Here is a 17,002-nt window from a genome sequence, read left to right as displayed (position 1 = left end):
GATCCAGTGGTGGTGTAGATGGGCCTGGTTTTCCTCTGGGAATCCGGTGGAAAAGGCTGACTATGGTCTTCCAAATTTCTGATTATTTCCAGAGAGGAATGCTTTGCTCGTCCCTCTGGGTGGCACACCTCACAATGGGATGATGTAATTTTTATCAGTCATGCAGTGAGACTCAATGGCCCATTAACAGAAGATATCTCCCCGAGGGAGGATTGGTTGTGGAAAAGATAAAGAAAGCTACCCAATTAACAAAAGATAACTGTACCACTTCTAGCAAATAGGAATAGAATACACACCAGCATTTCCAACCTAAGACAAGTATACCACATGGTATTAAAAATAACTCACGTTGAAGTCAGGGTTTAAAAGCTTGGCTGTTGTCTCAGTGAAGCCCCCTACAGGCAGTTTATACTGAGGCGCAGAAAATGAAAATGGATCCCTGTCTTGTTTCAACACACTCTGGGTTTTGGGACAGGTATTACATGTAAGGGTCTCTATTGTTTTCACTTCTGAAATGAATTGTCTGCACAGTGCTCTTATTAATAAGCATTTTTAAGATTCAGCATTATTTGCTGGATAGATGAACTTAAAAAATAAAGGGAAAAGATATCAGGCAAAATGATGTCATAAGTAACTTAGTTTCTTGATTAATTTTACTTTTTGTAGAACAAATTATGCCAGTCTTGCTAGATCAGTCTTGTAGTGATCCATCTAAAATATAGAAAGATCCATCTAAAAAATAGAGGCTCTTCTACCCTCGCAATTAAATGCACAGTTCTGGTAATAATTTTCATAATTTTGTGTACGTCGACTAAAGTTTTACTTTTTCAGCCAAACTGATCTAATATAGCAGTTCCCAAATTGACAGTTTCATCCCTTTTTCCTTATATGGTGATCCAAGTACTTTACTGAGACTGCAAGATTTTGTGATATTGTTCTTTTTTTGGTGCAAGGTAGCTCTTGATAGCTTTATATTTCCTTTTTCTTTTATGCTAGCCTTTCAAGCTCTGAAAGCTTTAAAAGCTCTAGTTTTCTTAGGTGTCTAAACTTGTTTATAAGACTGGAAAATTGCAAAGGTGGAACTTATTTATTTGATTTCTTTGCAAATCTAGCTCTCTGTAAATCCCATTTCCAGACTGAAAGACAGCTGAAATATTGTACTCATCTTTATATACAAACATACAGGAGGGCTGCTGACTGCCTAGTGTGTGTGCAGCTTCTCTTAAAATATAACTCACAGATAAGATGCATCAGTTTGTTGAATGCTCAGGAATTCTCACCTCTGCTTTATCACACACGCTCCCCCTTTTTACTTTTGAAGATCAAGTCCTTATAAACATCTGTTACCAGGAGCTGGTAGAAACAATATGTGTAATGGCTAGGGATTCATTGTTGCTAAAAGCATCATAGAACATAACATTTTCATAATTGTCAATATGAATGTGCTTGGAAAAAACTCCAATGATTTCTTTTTTTACAGAAAAACCTGCCATTGCCCCACCTGTCTTTGTATTTCAAAAGGATAAAGCACAGAAGGTAAGGAGATATTGGTACCTTTTTTTGGTTTTGTTCTTAGCCCCGACTCCTTCCTTCCATGGTGATTAGCCTTTGTATTGTTGTGAAGCTGAAGGTGGCTAATAGAGCATTAATATCATTAATGGGCATAGGGCAGGCAGGTACTGAGGGGCTAAAAGTGGGAAGATGTATGGTGGTTTCACAGTTGTGGGTCGCTCTTCAGACAGAAGATGGACCAATGTGGAAGAAAAAGTATGGTGAAGGTGTATCTTGAACATGAGTCAGAGGAGTGCTGATGCACTTAGCATGACAAAGCTACAAAATTTGTTTTTCTGATAATAGGGTTAAGATAAAGCAAAGACAACTGCTCCAGATTATTGCTTTTTACCTCAGGGTACTTAAATGTCTCTCATATCTTTGGTTTGTATGCTGTGAAGTGTCTAGTTACCTTGGGAAATGGTAGTTCTGTTCCTGCATCTCAATATGGTATTTAATTCTGTCTGGTTAATAGTAAAAGCTAGTAAGATTTATGTGGGAAAAAAATCAAGGTTATTCAGGTTTCTGTTGAAGATGGTGGGAACCAAGAGAAGTATGTGATACGCTTTCTGTCGGATCACTGGATTGCTTTGTTGTTTGTGGAGTCAGAAATGTTTGAATTGAAATACTGAATCATTTTTCAGATGATAGCTTTTCTTTAGTTTAGAACAAGTACCAGACTGAAGCTTTCTCACAGGTTCAATAGGCATATTCCTCAGCAGGAGCTTGAAATAGTTTTTCAGCTTGGAAAGGATTTAAGTCTGCTGTCCTCCTAGTATTAGCTAATCAAATTAAATCTGCTAGAGAGTAAGTACTTTCAAGACATTCTTTTAATTACATATTTTACAGTGACTGTTTACATATACTGTGGAATGAAGGAGTGGTAGTGTTTGCACTACCAATTTTGATCATGTTTCCTTTTAGGAAACAGCTCCCAGTCACCCACTGTTGCTTAGGCTGTTCTGAAGTCCCTTACGAGCTGCATCATGGTGAGTGTTCTCTGCAGGTGTCCTTTACCATGGTGGTGATCATAGCAGTGTGCAGTCCAGGCAGAGTGACATGGTCCTGTGTCCTTTTTACCTGGCCTGCTCTTTACATGCCAAGATAGCAGCTCTTGTACTCAGAAGTTCCTTCATGATGCACTTTGCTTCTGCACCCCTTCAGCAGCCTCCATACTGCATGCCTTCAGCATTAAGCTGTGCAAAGTCCTGCACTAGGCTGTGAGACAGTTCTGTTGCGCTCTGATGGGTGTCAATAAAATATTTGTAAAAATATATTAATTAAAGGGATAATGTGTTTTGGGACTAGCAGAGATGATCCAGAGAGAGACATCTCTGATTTTAATCTGCCCAGCTGCCTCTGAGGATGCTGAGGTGATGCTGAACAGATAGCTGTATTCAGGACCACCTCTGCCTCGGCACAGACAGAAAGTCTGGCTTTGTTTGGTAGAGAGTCTGTGGGTTTCTCAGCATCTTGAAGGCACATGAGTTAGAAATAAGTTATACATTTATTTAAATGCCAAGTGGTGGTGGTGCTGTTATTGGGGCTAGCCACTGTTGCTTTGGGCATGGAGTAAGTCTGGCTTGGGTGGGGAATAGGGCCTGGTCCTTGAAACAGATCCGAGAGTCTAGTGGCAGCATCTGTCAGTTAGTTGCCAATTTTCAGAGTAGTAACAGACATAAATGCTTATGCTAAACTGTGTGTTGTATGGAGATGTAGGATTTTTGAAGTGGGTAATAATTTTAGTAGCTTTTATTGTGGTGTAGTTGGCACTGCACAGAAGGACTTGTAGAAGTATCAGTGCTGTGTTTCTTGCAGTTTGATTGGATGAAGAGCTTGTTGCTTGTGCCAGTAGTTGTTTTTTGTAGTATAGTCAGAACATGATGCTGTGAGCCCAAAGTAACAGCATATATACTGTGATGTATATATCAGAACCTAGCATTCAGGCCAGTTTCAATCAACTTAATTAAGGAAAAATGCATCAAGTTACATACTGGTTGAGATCTATCACTGTATTTTCAGAAAGACTTAATAGCTAGGTGTTCCCAAGAAGGGTAAACTCCATTACTGTTTCTGTAAAAGATGCTTGGTTAAATGCATTGCCTACCGCTAAAGACTATCCTCCTTAAAGTTATCAGGGAAATCCTGTAAACAGAGGAGTTTTTCCTTCAGCAATGTTTTGAAGAAAATGCAAAAGTAACTTCAAAATAGTTGTCAAACAACACACTACTTGAATATGTAATTTCTCAATGTAAATTATAATTTTAATTTAGCAAAATGTCTATCTAGTCACGTCACTTTTTTCTGTAAGCAGAAGTGTTAGTGGAGGCTTTTTAGTGCTGACACAGCAGTCTGACAATAAGCTGAGGGGAAGAAAAAGCACTGCATTGTGTATTCAGTTAACTGTCTGTGATAGTTATATATGTTTGTCTACTATTTTTCCACATAAACCTGGATGTCCTAAGCAGAATTATTTAATTGCAGCGTCTGCAGATCCTCTCAGTAGTACAGCTGGGTTGATATAATTCAGTGCTCTTACTGGTTTTTCTGGAACTAACAGTAGTGTCAACTATTAAGTTAAACAATGTTCTTTTTCTAGAAATCCTGACTTAAGTTTGTGCTTGGTAGGTGTCTGACATTTGGGTCATAGCAACACCACGGAACATTTGAGGCTTGGAGCAGAGTGGCTGTGGAAAGCTGCCTGGTAGAGAAGCACCTGTTGGTCCTGGTCAGCAGTGGCTGAACGTGAGCCCAGGTGTGCCCAGGTAACCAAGAGGGCCAGTGGCACCTGGCCTGTGCCAGCCGCAGTGTGGCCAGCAGGACTGGGCACTGCTGAGGCATTTCAAATCCTGGCTTCAGTTTTAGGCCCCTCATGACAAGAAAGTCACTGAAGGGCTGGAGCATGTTCAGAGAAGGGAACAGAGCTGGGGAAAGGTCTGGAATACAAGGCTGATAAGGAGCAGCTGTAGGGGCTCAGCCTGGAGAGAGGGAGGCTCAGAGGAGACCTCGCTCTCTACAACTCCCGGACAGGAGGGTGGAGCCAGGTGGGCGTCAGGCTCTGCTAGCAGGGAGCAAGGCACAGGATGAGAGGAAATGACCTCAAGCTGTGCTGGGGTGTTTTAGGTTGGATATTGGGAATTTCTTCACTGAAAGGGCTGTTCAGCCCTGTCACAGTTACCCAGGACAGTGGTGGAGTCCCCATCCCTACAGGGAATTAAAAGCTGTGTGGATGTGGCACTTGGGGATGTGGGCTGCTGGTAGACTTGGTAGTGTTGAGGGAATGGCTTGACTCTGATCTTGGAGAAGTTTTTCAACCTGAACAATTATATGGTTTTATGATCTTTTTCTCCACTAGAAATTGGAAAATATTCAGGATGTTCTAGGACAAAATTCATACCAGTCTGGAAACTAATTCTTTAACTGCATCTTCCAGCTAGGGATATATACACTTGAATAAAACATCAGACCTTGCAATTTGACATGTTTATTTAGAGGGGACAAAAAATGCATAGTGTTCATAATGCTGCCCCTTAATGTTATTTTATAGAAGGAGGTTTGAATTTTTTTTTGCAATTAAAGACACTTGAGCATGTCCAGAGAAGGGCAACAAGGCTGGTGAGGGGCTTGGAACACAAGTCCTATGAGGAATGACTGAGGGAGCTGGGGGTGTTTAGCCTGGAGAAAAAGGGACTCAGAGGTGACCTTATCACTCTCTACAGCTTCCTGCAAGGTGGTTATAGTCAGGTGGGGGTTGGTCTCTTTCACCAGGCAGCAACTAACAGGACCAGAGGACACAGTCTGAAGCTGCGCCAAGGGAAATTTAGGTTGGATATTAGGAAAAAGCTTTCTACAGAAAGGGTGATAAAGTTCTGAAATGATCTGCCTGGGGAGGTGGTGGAGTGGCCATCCCTGGATGTGTTTAAAAAAAGACTGGATGTGGCACTCAGTGCAATGGTTTAGTTGAGGTGTTAGGGCATGAGTTGGACTTGATGATCTTGAAGGGTCTCTTCCAACCTCATAATTCTGTGATTTCTGTGAAAAGATAGGATTAGTCTGTCCTGGTTTTCAATTTAGATGTCAATGGTGGACGTCAAATTTGTAGTTACTAAATATGAGTGGGTCTGCATTATCATGATTTTTATATCTCCTTAACTATTTGAGAACTATTTTTACAAAGTGTGAAATATAATCTTGCAAATATCTGAATAGTAGCACTGCTATTCGTGTTTCTGACAAGCAGAGTTCCTAAGGCTGATACGAGTTGGAAAATTGCATCAGCTTAAGGCTCAAACTGCTGAGATCTGAAAGCAGTACAAAGTCTGAACCTCACTATGTTAGGCATGGAGTATTTCTGTTACTCCAAATAACTTCTTTATGAGCTAAGCTGTGTTTTTCATAGCCCTTTTTGAATTAAATATTTAAATTGATGGATACAACTTATATCTGTGTTTAATATTAGACACTTTGGTATTTCTGATCTGAAACTGATTTTAGCTTCTGCCGTAAAACCATTTCATGACAATGGTGTTTCTGGCCATAGATTACTTTAGGTGATTTTCTGAAGTTAACTTTTAACATGCATTTCTGAGGTGAAAGCATTCTGTCATTTTTGGATTGACACATTTTTAAGCAATTATATTAGCTCAAACAAATTAAATCAGTAGTAGCATAAAGAAACACTTTGTCCAAAAGCGTTTTTAAAATAGTGTCGTTTGTTCTGCTAGTATGAACTGTTGGTAAACTGGTCGTTACTCATAGTCATCTCACAGGACCATCACCATCACCATTGTCATCACATATGACCTCCCTAGTCACATGTATAGGAAAAGGTAGATTCGCCGCTCAGATTTAAAAAACTTGTGCACTTGAAAACACCATTGTTTATGATGTAGCTTGCACCTTGTCCTCCTCCCTCCACCAGCCTGTGCTGGAATATTGGTAGAATATAGAAAAGAGCACTTTAGTTTGTTGTATAACTAGTTTTGATCAGTGTACTGCTTTCCATATGTGAGTTGATAATGATGGCCTTTTAAGATTGACTCTGAAAGAAGGTAAGTTATGTGAAACTTGGGTCATGTTCCATACCAAAGTGGTACAGGTAACTGGGGGTCCTAAATGCAAAGCTTCTGGAGTAAATAAGGGCTTATGTTGTTAAATTGTTCAAGCTGTCATCATGGTCTTAACTATGGAGTCTTAAAACTAGGTGTAGAGTTGTAAAACTGATGGATGTGATTGGAAGATGGCATTCCCAGGTAGCCTGGAGAGCAAAATCATGAGTTAATTTTTTTTTTTTTAAGATATGTAAAGTAGGGGTTAGTTGAAGTCTTGCTTTGATGCAGTGTTATTTGGAAATGCTTGGGTTTTGGTGATTTGGGGAGGCAAATGACCAGAAAAGATTCTTCATGCTGTGGCCATGACTTACAGGTTTAGGATAGTGACAGAGAGAGCACTGTGAAGTAATTTGTGTACAGAGAGGCTGACCATTCCCTTTCCCAGTCTGTCTCAGCATTGTTAGCATGGATATCCAGTGCAACTGTATTATAAGTCCATACTATACTTAAGGAGTTAAAATTTGTGCTTAAGAGGTCATAATTTTGAATATGTTGCTGTACTTAAAAGAACAGTCATGAGAAGGTATTTGGAGAGACAGTTGTGTAGAAAAAGCTTGGAGGAATATAGAGAGGCTGATAAAGGCTGTTAGGCATATAGGCAAGAGTTGTCCTTGGCTCTAAGGAGGTAAAAAATGTGAAAAGATATACTGAGAGTAGTCTTTTTAGGCCATTGGATAGAGGTGCTAGGGTGAGGAAAATGAGGAAGGGGGTTGCAAATAACTCAACTCAGAAATGGGAGGAAGAGCTGGCCCAAGAGTGCTTGTTCCAGTCTTTATTGAAAAATAATATGATTTCCTTGCCTATATGTGGTGACTGTGGTATCATGTGAGTCTTAGCTTTTAATTATTCCTTCATGTCTCTCTTTATTTTCTGCAATACAGAGGAAGCCAAATCTCCAAATAGATGTATTTAGTCTGGGTGTGTTATTTTTAGTTTAAAAAAAATAGAAGTTGTTTGATCTGGTTGAGCAAGGTGAATTTGTGTAGGTGGCTTCCTAATATTATTCAACTCTCCTTTGATCTTTGCCATAGTGTTTAAGAGGCAGGAACTGGCTTCTGTCAAGTTCTCCCTAGAACTGTATTTTATAATGAATGCTTTCTCTAGAGAGAGGAGGCTCAAGGAGTGACACATTTCTCAGGCAAAATATTCCAGCAAAAATGAAGAGGGTGAGCTGTTCACAAGCTCCAAAGAACTTCCAGAAAGAGCTTAGATCAGAATTCATGAAGCTAACAGACTAGGAAACACTTTGAATAGTATGCATGACCAAGGATTAAAATTAATTTAAAGAGTTCACAGTTTCCTTTGGATATGCTTTTTTGAGAGCAAAAATCAGGCTGTACAAAATCTGCCTGGAGCAGTTCTGGTTTGATCCTTGAGTCTTTGTTGGTCTTGTCTTCCCTGATTTAAACCATATACTATTCACATAATTCTGAAATTTACAGTAGTTTTTGATTAATATACTTTTTCTAATATAATTTAATTTTTAAAAATATAATTATATATTGGCCATGAAATTCTTATATTGGATTCAGATTTTTCTTCATAGAAGTGGTGATTTGCAATAGTTGTTTTTCTTTGTTTTGTGGGTCTTGAAGCAGATATTCCAGTCTTGCTTAGGATAGAAGTCAGATTTATACTTATTTCCACTTTTAAAAATGCTTGACAGCAAGCAGTTCAAGTATTACAGGAGTTATTAAAATCTGTTGGATGTTTACTTAGACTACTTTAGGATATTCTAGACTGTGGTGATATCAATTATTTGCAAAATATTTTGTCATTTCCAATTTTAAGTGCTTAGCACAAGTGTGCATTGCATGTTCTTGCCTCTTCTTCATTACGTGCAATTTTCTAAACTGTACCTAGAAGTCAGTATAAATTTCTGGTAAGGCTCTTTTTTTACATATATTTTAAGTCCTTTGCCCAGTTCCAGGTAGCCTTTCCTCCTGTTCTCCCCAGACAAAAAGGTAAGGATGGGTGGCTAGACTGCTAGATTTTATTAAATATTTGGTGAAAAAATGTTTCTTTAACTCTTCTCATTCTGTGGGGTTTTAAGCTAGTGTTTGGGTCTGTTATTTACAGCTAAATATTAAAATGTTAGATAACTTTGACAGTACAAAAACCCAGCACCCTGAACTTTTACCTGATATCCATAGTAATATCCCCATAAATATATTTTTACTATTTTGAACCTTAATTATAGTTATTTCTTGCGTAATAAAATTTCATGTATCACTGGCTTAAGTTACCATGACAGGGCAAGTGTTACTTGAAGAACTTGACTCTTAAGTACTGCTGTTTATTTTTCAGACTTTTGCTTACTTTCTTGCACAGACCGAGGCAACGATGAGCATTTTTAGTTTCTTCATTCTACCAAGTGTTTTCTGGGAGCAAACTGAGGTTGTGTCCTTTTGAGTGCCATTTTTCCTTACTGCATAATTCTTCAGGTACTTCACCATAAGATGCTGGGAAGCACAGGCCACAGATTGCAAGTGCACATCCTTGGCCTGCATGTTATCCATGGACTAGAATTCAGTCCTTAATCACGATACAGTTGTTTGTGCTCAAAGCCTTTTTATAACTTGTTTGTTCTTCTGATGTGTACAGAATATGATAATGCTAGCTTTTGTTGTACAGGCAGGGATGTGCAACATTAAATGATGTGAAGGAATGAAAAGTCTGTGGCAGAAGTTCAGCAAACACCAAACCCCATTAGGGTGCACTAGTTATCCAGTCACGTCCCTCCTTGAATTAGATTGAAACTTGCTAATTTATGAAAAAAACATTGGTGTTGCTTTTCAGATAATTCACTGTCATATAAATATGAAAGGATCCTGTGTCTTGTGTGAATGTTAAAATAATTAATTTCTGTGAGAATTTTATAACCAACCTCACCTCCCTCAAAAGTGGGCTGAAGAGGCAGTGGAGGACACTTATTTAGAGTAATTGTCTAATTTTTATATCTGAATCTGAAGGTGAAAGTTATCAACTGTCCTTTAGTCCTTGAGAGAGGGGAGGGGTTAAACCCCAACAAGCCTGTGGCTGGCAAAATCCTCTTTGCTGGGGACACAGATGATTTTGGTAACTTTCAAAAGAGTGCATTTGCTCCAGCTAAGGCTTTTCTCAAGGATGGGAACTAATTCTGTCAGCACGTTCTGTTACAGAGTTTCTATGTATTTTAATTGGTGTCTCAGGAATAAGCAGCTTCTTCTGCCCTACTGTGAAAACAGTGAAAATTAAACAAATGGATCCTCTCGCTAGGACGACCAATCTCATGTTGCAGCCTTGCATTGAAGGGACGTTGTCTTTTCTGCTCACAGTCCCCTGCAGAGCAAAAAGCTTTGTCGGATTCAGGCGAGGACCCCCAGGGAGAGGTTGAGCCCCCCTACCATGGTCTGGGTCACATAGAACCAGCTGGTGAGTGCGACTCTGAGCACCCTGCTCCTGCTGTGGCCTCAGTCAGTGCTACCCTGAGTCCTGCTTCTGAAGCCCAGCTTGCTCCTATTCAACAAGAACTGGCAGGGGTAAGTGTCAATCTACCAAGTACTTCTGCTGCTGAGGGGATTAGAGGAAAAAGTCCCTTCCATTAGGTGGAATCCGTTACTGTTCAGTGTAGGTAGTGCAAATCACAGTCTGTCTGGTTCTTTGATTTCAAATGTTAGTCTTCTCTAAACCCTTGTTCCAATTAGAAGTAATGAAATTTGTGAGTCTCCCTAGTAGTGTAGCGTAACTGTAGAAGACACCTAAAGTATTTTAAAATTTAAAGTGTAAACTGTGTGTTTGCTAAGGGCAAGAGCACTTCTAAATAAACTAAAAAGTGGGTCTATATTTGATGGATTTGCTTCAAGCAGTGAGAGGAGGACTCTTTGTTCCCTCTGTGGGCCATGATATGCTGCAGCTTGACCAAGTGAGAAGGTAATGCAGCTTCCACTGGATATGTCGTGCCGACCCTTAAGGTATTTAACAGACTAAAAGCACTAATCATCGTAGCAGAGTTTTGGATTAGGGGCAAAATCAGTATCTTGTGGAAAAGCTGTCAGTGCTCATAATTTGATTTTTCTTCAGGTGATGTGGCAAAATCTTTTCTGAAAGACTGGATGACTAAATGACTCCTACCATACAGTCTTTCAGAGCAACTTTAAGTGTTCCTAATCTTTCTGGTTGGTGGACCATGTTTTCTTGGTACAGATGAGTGTCACTGTTCATTCTGGCATCACACCCTAGGCATGTGCTCTTTGCTCAAGCTTTGTTAAGGCTGCTTCACCCAATACCTGGACCCTTTTCTTGCACTGGTTGGTTTTGAGTTTTTGTCCAAGAATTGGCCATTTCAAATAAACCTAGTACTGAGTGGATTGTCATGATAAGGTGCTAATAGCTGTAGGTTAAGCACCTCTCAATGTTCAGACTGTTGCTTGATTAACTGCAGAACTCTTTCTTTTTTGAAGCTTGACATTTTCGAGACTTAATATTTTAAAATATAGCTGGTAAGCATGTGCGGAAAATCACGCTCTGAAAAACCAATGTCCATAAAGGAGACAAAGGAGTCCTGCAACTTTATTTGAATAAAAAAGGAGAGAGTCCCCTGGCCACACGTTCCCACCAAGTTTTCTTTCTTGAGGTTCTGGAGGGTGCAGCCTTCTCTTTTAATCCCAAACTCCCGGTTGCATGTTGCCCTCTTCCTTTCCCCATTGTCTGAAGTACTAGGAAGGTAGAGCCTTCCCGAACTGCCTATTGCATATTCCCCCTTCAAAGTGTCATTTTACCCCAAAGTTCCTAAGTTCAAGCATGTGCTGAGTCCTCCACTTGTCTGTTTCAGGAGTTGGGCTGTCTGGGCTCCATAACAAACCTGCTGCTTGAAGTTAGGGGAGACATTAAGACCAATTTCAAAGACATTAACACCCATACCCTCACCCATGGAATTCTTTGTAACGATGTTATCACACATCTTTCCTATCAAACATAATCACAGACTTTTATCTCAGTTTTCTGTCATTTGAAATTGCAGTTACTAGAACTATCCAAGAGAATGGTGTTAACCAGACTTTCAGGAACGCAGAAAGTGGTTATCTTCGTCTTGTTCTTAGAGAGCAGAAAATCTTACCCCAGTTAACTGTGTTCTGAAAGAAATTTAAAACCCATGAATGCTGTTGGGGATCATATGCAGAAATTAGTGGCTGTACAAAACATCTGTTACAGCATTCTTCTTGATTCAATTCAGTTAAATGTACTGAATTGTATGGTGCTCAGTATGGGCATGGGACTGGCATGCATTAGCAAGTACTCTTCAAATTATTCGAGTGTCTTACAGCAAAATCATCCTTTACCTTGAAATCTAGAGGAGATTGATGCATCTTAAGAGTGCTTGTACTGGCTCATTGGAGAGTCAGTTTTCATGCAGTCTTCTCAGGGCCTGGGAAGATGGATGAGTTAAGACAGAAGAAGAGACACTGCATATTTCTTGTTTACTTGTTTGTATGCACATTCACAGATATTTCTGGAATGGCATGAATTTAGTGTGGCCGTAGGTACAGCCCCTTGCAGAGCTGATGGTTATGTCCTAACTCTTTGCTATCCCACACCAACCTCCCACAGCACATGACCGTCCCAGCAAGACTGCTGATTAAGAGGTTCTGGAACAGCTTTTAAGCAAATCATGGCAGTTCAATAATGCCTGTGTATGTGCAGAGTGTCTGGACTGAAGACTTGCACTACGGTGCTTTGAAGTCCATTTTATATGATTTTTGCATCTTAAAATGCATTTTCAAAGATAAACACTAGAAGTGTTTCAAAGATAAACACTAGAAGCTCCTAGAGCTTTTCCTGAATTGCATTGACCTTTTCTGCTTTAGCCAAATTCTCCCTTCCTCTCCCTGTTTCTCCTCACTAGTGTAAATAAGCAAAAACCGACAATTTAAAGTTTTGAAGTTCTTCTCTTAGCTTGATGTAACAATTGTGTGACGAATCAATGTTTGTATTTAGTTAACATCTGTGACGTATGCTCTTAAGAAGCAGTTGGTAGCCTTTATGAAACTAATTTCCTTAACTAGAAGCGTGTCTTAATTGTAGGAGCCTCTATAAATAGAGGCATATATGTAACTTTTCTCTAGCTGGATTTCTGAAAGCTGGGGACAGAGGGAATAAGTGAAAAGTGGCTTCTGCTCTTCAATGAGAAAATTCTAGGTTGGATTTTGCTGTTACAAGTTTGTGTCTCATCAGCATCTATTCCAAAGAACTGAATGGAGATAAATTTAATTACCTTACTGGTTTCTTACAGTATGAGCTGGTCCTTGCTTTTGTTTCCATTTTGTGGGGTACTTATTTAAATCATTATTTTAAAGCTTACTGTTGCTGTAAAGTACAGACTGAGTAGGTTGAGAAGTGTAAAATGGAGAGACTGGACTGCTGTTCATTGTCACTAAATGTAATTTGCTGCTTTTCCAGTCTGTCGGGTTTGTCATGCATATATAAACCCCTGCTTTTTGTCTAGTGTACCCAGCTTCCTCTGAAGCAGCACTGGTATGTAATTCTGACTGCAGTGGTGACTTACTTTATCTGTGGTTTCATAGAAAAGTGAAGCTTATGCTAATACAGTAGATCTGTGTACCCCCACGGAATCTACCTGGCATCTATTTGACCACAGGCACACAGCTTTAATCTCCCAAAACTCTTGGGCTAGGAAGCATGGAAATAACTTGGAGCAGATTTTCTGTTCTGCTTTGCCCTCAGTAGAGTACAGAGTTGGTTTTGGATATTGATGCCTGTTACCCACTAAACATGGTGATGGTACATGAGTTGTGCTTGTCAGTTACAAAATTACAATAAGATTATTTGAGGCACAAGCCTCAAATCATATGGGTTTGACTTTTGAATGTTTTACTTGAGCATTGAGAATGAAGCATATGTTAAGTTTTTGACATTCAGGTGGAAATAATTTGTTTATTTTTAAGGATTTTTTTGCATATAGAGATTACAGTTCCAGTCATGCAAATTTTTTACCACCAAGTGTTTTCTTTTCACTTTCAGGATTTTTGATAAAAGTGGAAACAAATTGCTTTTGTATGTGACAACACTTTATGATCAAAATGGAACAATTTTGAGTTCAGATGCTGATTGTTGAAATACATGATATCATGGTTTTCCATTTTAGCCTTATCTTTTGGGAAAGTATTGTGTGTTGGCAAGGTCAGTGACTAATAAGACCACTTTCTGGTAGTACCATGGACTACTTGACTAATTATGTGGAAAGAGCCATGGATCATCAAGTGCAGTATTGACATGGCTGGGCTGATAGTTCTGGAATGCAACTCCCTGCATTCACACACACCTGTCAGTAGCTTCTTATTCCTTATGCTAAAGGTTTCAAAAGTACTCAGTTAGGGTGCTAGTGAGGTAGCTATGAACATAATACAGAAAAGCCCTTAAAGGTAATTAAATAGACACAGTGCAGTGTGTTTTTAATTAGCGTTTAATAGAGTACTGATAGTACAGTATTATCTGGGTCCTAAATGTATGCAATGCTAAATAGAAAGTTTTTTAACTTTCTGATATTCTTACACCCATGGTATGCCTCACATATCAGTCCTGTGCAGATTTGTGCAATCTTTCTGTGTGTCTGCCTGCTCTCAGTGTCCAAGTGGGCCAAATCATGGTGGAGAAGGAGTTTTGGGGCATCAGTGGGCTCTGCCCATGAGCTGCCATTCTTCCATTTATCAGCCAATCTCTGAAGTAAGACTGAGTGAAGGGGAGGTGGCCATCTGCATGTCCTGGGGCAGGAGTGGGATGAAAGGGTGGTGTTGGACTGGGCAGATGGTCCAGTATGTCAGAGCTGTCTGAAAGGATGGTGTAGCCAAGGTGGGGGGTTGGTCTGTTCTTCCAGGTAACAAGTTACAGGACAGAAGGGTATGGCCTCAAGTTGAACATTTAGATTAGATATTAGGAAAAGCATGTTCCACAAAAGGTTTGTGCAGCCATGGAACAGGCTGCCCATGGCAGTGGTGGAGCCATCTTCCCTGCAGGGATTTGTAAGATGTGTGGATGTGGCACTTGTGGACACGTTTTAGCATTGGGCATGGCAGTTCTGATGGATCACTTAGACTTGCCTACCTAAGCAATTCAGTTGTTCTAAGATGTTTTGTAGTGAGATGAAGATGTGATGCAGCCGTGATCACCTTCGATAGTGAAAGGAATCTGTCATGGGGTTATTTTTTTTGGAGGAGCAAAGGAGATTATATTAGTTGAGGAACTGGCAGAGAGATAGGAGGAAGGAGCCATAGTAATCCTCAGAAAATACATAAAACCTTTGTTCAGAGCCTTTTTAAAATATCTATGATAGTTGGTAGCCTGTGGTGCTTCTTTTTTTGTTCTGGTACTGTGGAACATGTTAGGGGGACTATCCATTGCTAATTCCAATAAAAATACTGTCATACTGGTTTACAGAGCATGCTTTGAAAGGCATTCCTCTAATGCTATAATTTTGTTGAAGGAATTAATGTCACTTAGTAATTAGGTAAAGTGCTTTGGAATGAACTCACAAATAATGGGTATGTTTATGTTGAGCTTGAAACTTCATATTTTAAAAATGAAACCAATTTTGAAAACTGTCATTTTCAAATTTTCAGTATATAGAAAATGTAACTGAACTAATTGTTACACAGTCCCTAAAGATATTAGTGCTTGGGAATCTTCAGGAATCTTACTTGTAAATGAAATATTTTGAATTAATTGCTTTTGATAGTATCTGTGTGAAACTCTATGCCGACATATAAATCACGGAAGGTTATTGCGTTGAGTGTGTATCATTGACATTAAAGAAAAATTCTCCTAACTGATGTTTAAAACATTTGGATCAAACAGAAGAGACTGAAATGTTCAGTATGTGATCTTTCTTTGATCAGTGTAATCTGATTTCAGAGATCTGCAGATGGATCAAGTCCAGAAGATGGAGATGGTAAGAGATTTTATTGTAAAATTAAAAGCCATGAGTGTGTGTCTTGCTGGGATGTTTTGCGCTTTCTCTAATAAAGTTTTTTCTACAGAATCTGATCGAGAGGATGGAAGCTACTGTCCACCTGTAAAACGAGAGAGAACTTCATCTTTGAATCAGTTCCCTCCTTCTCAGTCAGGTAAATGCTGCTATGCTATTATAAATGAAGGGATAGTTTTCCTACCTAGAAATTCTTTTTCCAGTCACGTAAGCAGTCTTATTACTGTCTGTTGTGCTTTGGGTTAAGACCACAGCAGCCATGTACTCGTGTTAGCAAATTTGATGAAGCCCAAAGGAGCTTACAGATAGTTTTTAAAAATGTTTTCTATCTGTAAGTTTATGTGTATTGGTAGTTTTACCTTTTACTATTGTGCTCTTAAATTGCAGAATTAACCAGAAATCTTCTTGATTTGTTGTGATCAGGTCGCTTCATTCCAAATTTATATAAGTGCTACCTTTTTCTTAGTTACTCTGCTGCCAGGGAAGTTTTTCAAGTCTCAACTCATGTTTTAGTCCTCTTTTCTCTTCTCCCATTACTTTTAAAATGGGGAGGATTCAGTGCACTTCTTAAGCACCTGACATATGCAAGAGAGAATGACCACAGCCTGTGTGTGTGCACAGTCAGGGCAGTGAATTCACTGGGGTGAATTCATGCAGTTCCCTTGCATGGGAATGGTCGCGTTTGATATTTGTTCACTCACAGGAACAGTCTTGATTTGTGCCATCTCTCCTCACAGATCATATGAAGGTTTTAGCTTTGGTCAACAGTTATTTTAGTTATGTCAGTGTTTGAGGCAGATTTTAAGACTGCTACTTTATTTCTACTGTCTTAAGTTGAAACAAAGAAGATGAGATACCTTGAGAGAAAGAAGTAAAAAGTTCCTCTCCTATGCAGCACAATCTGGAGATGTGACTAAAAGGTGAAAGCCTAGTTGTTTTGATTTTAATTTGAAAGAAATAAATGACTGTGAAATCCAAGATGTAGTTCTGATACTTTATGGACATACCATTTTAAATTCATGCACCAATGCTAGTCAGGAGATGAAGCTCTTCTCTTTCAGATCCAAATTTTCTGTTGGGCAGCTCAGTGGGTCTCCAGATGTCATCCTGTGAATTGGATGATCAGTGTTGCTGCTATCTGTTTGCTAACCACTCTTAGTAAAGGAATGCACAAAAATAATGAAGGCAGGGTTTTGTAGATTTTTCTGTGAGAATAATAGTATGTGTATAACCAGGTTCCCCACAGTCTCTTAACACTTGCATTCCGCTATGTCTTTGTCGTATAAGATTAGAATCTCTGTGCTTACATCTGTTAGGAAGTGGAGGAAAACAATTTACTCAACTCTTCCTTGGTTAAATA

General features: G+C 39.3%; 1 protein-coding gene across 4 annotated transcripts in view; it reads left to right on the top strand.

The window, feature by feature from the left end:
• Positions 1-17,002, top strand: part of RANBP3 (RAN binding protein 3) — a 52,186-nt gene that overhangs the window by 13,404 nt on the left and 21,780 nt on the right. For 2 of the 4 annotated variants that reach the window (XM_058820872.1, XM_058820871.1), the window contains exons 2-4: positions 1,481-1,536; positions 15,570-15,606; positions 15,695-15,781. In XM_058820872.1, the coding sequence (XP_058676855.1) occupies positions 1,481-1,536; positions 15,570-15,606; positions 15,695-15,781 (180 nt within the window). Of the gene's footprint in view, positions 1-1,480; positions 1,537-2,475; positions 2,541-15,553; positions 15,607-15,694; positions 15,782-17,002 lie in introns of those variants that run through there. The other 2 variants (XM_058820874.1, XM_058820875.1) reach the window with 2 other exon arrangements.

Source organism: Ammospiza caudacuta, chromosome 28 (genome assembly GCF_027887145.1).
Source record: "Ammospiza caudacuta isolate bAmmCau1 chromosome 28, bAmmCau1.pri, whole genome shotgun sequence".
Taxonomy (NCBI): domain Eukaryota; kingdom Metazoa; phylum Chordata; class Aves; order Passeriformes; family Passerellidae; genus Ammospiza; species Ammospiza caudacuta.
Note: the sequence above shows the minus strand (reverse complement) of the source record. Positions and strands in the feature narration are given on the sequence as shown.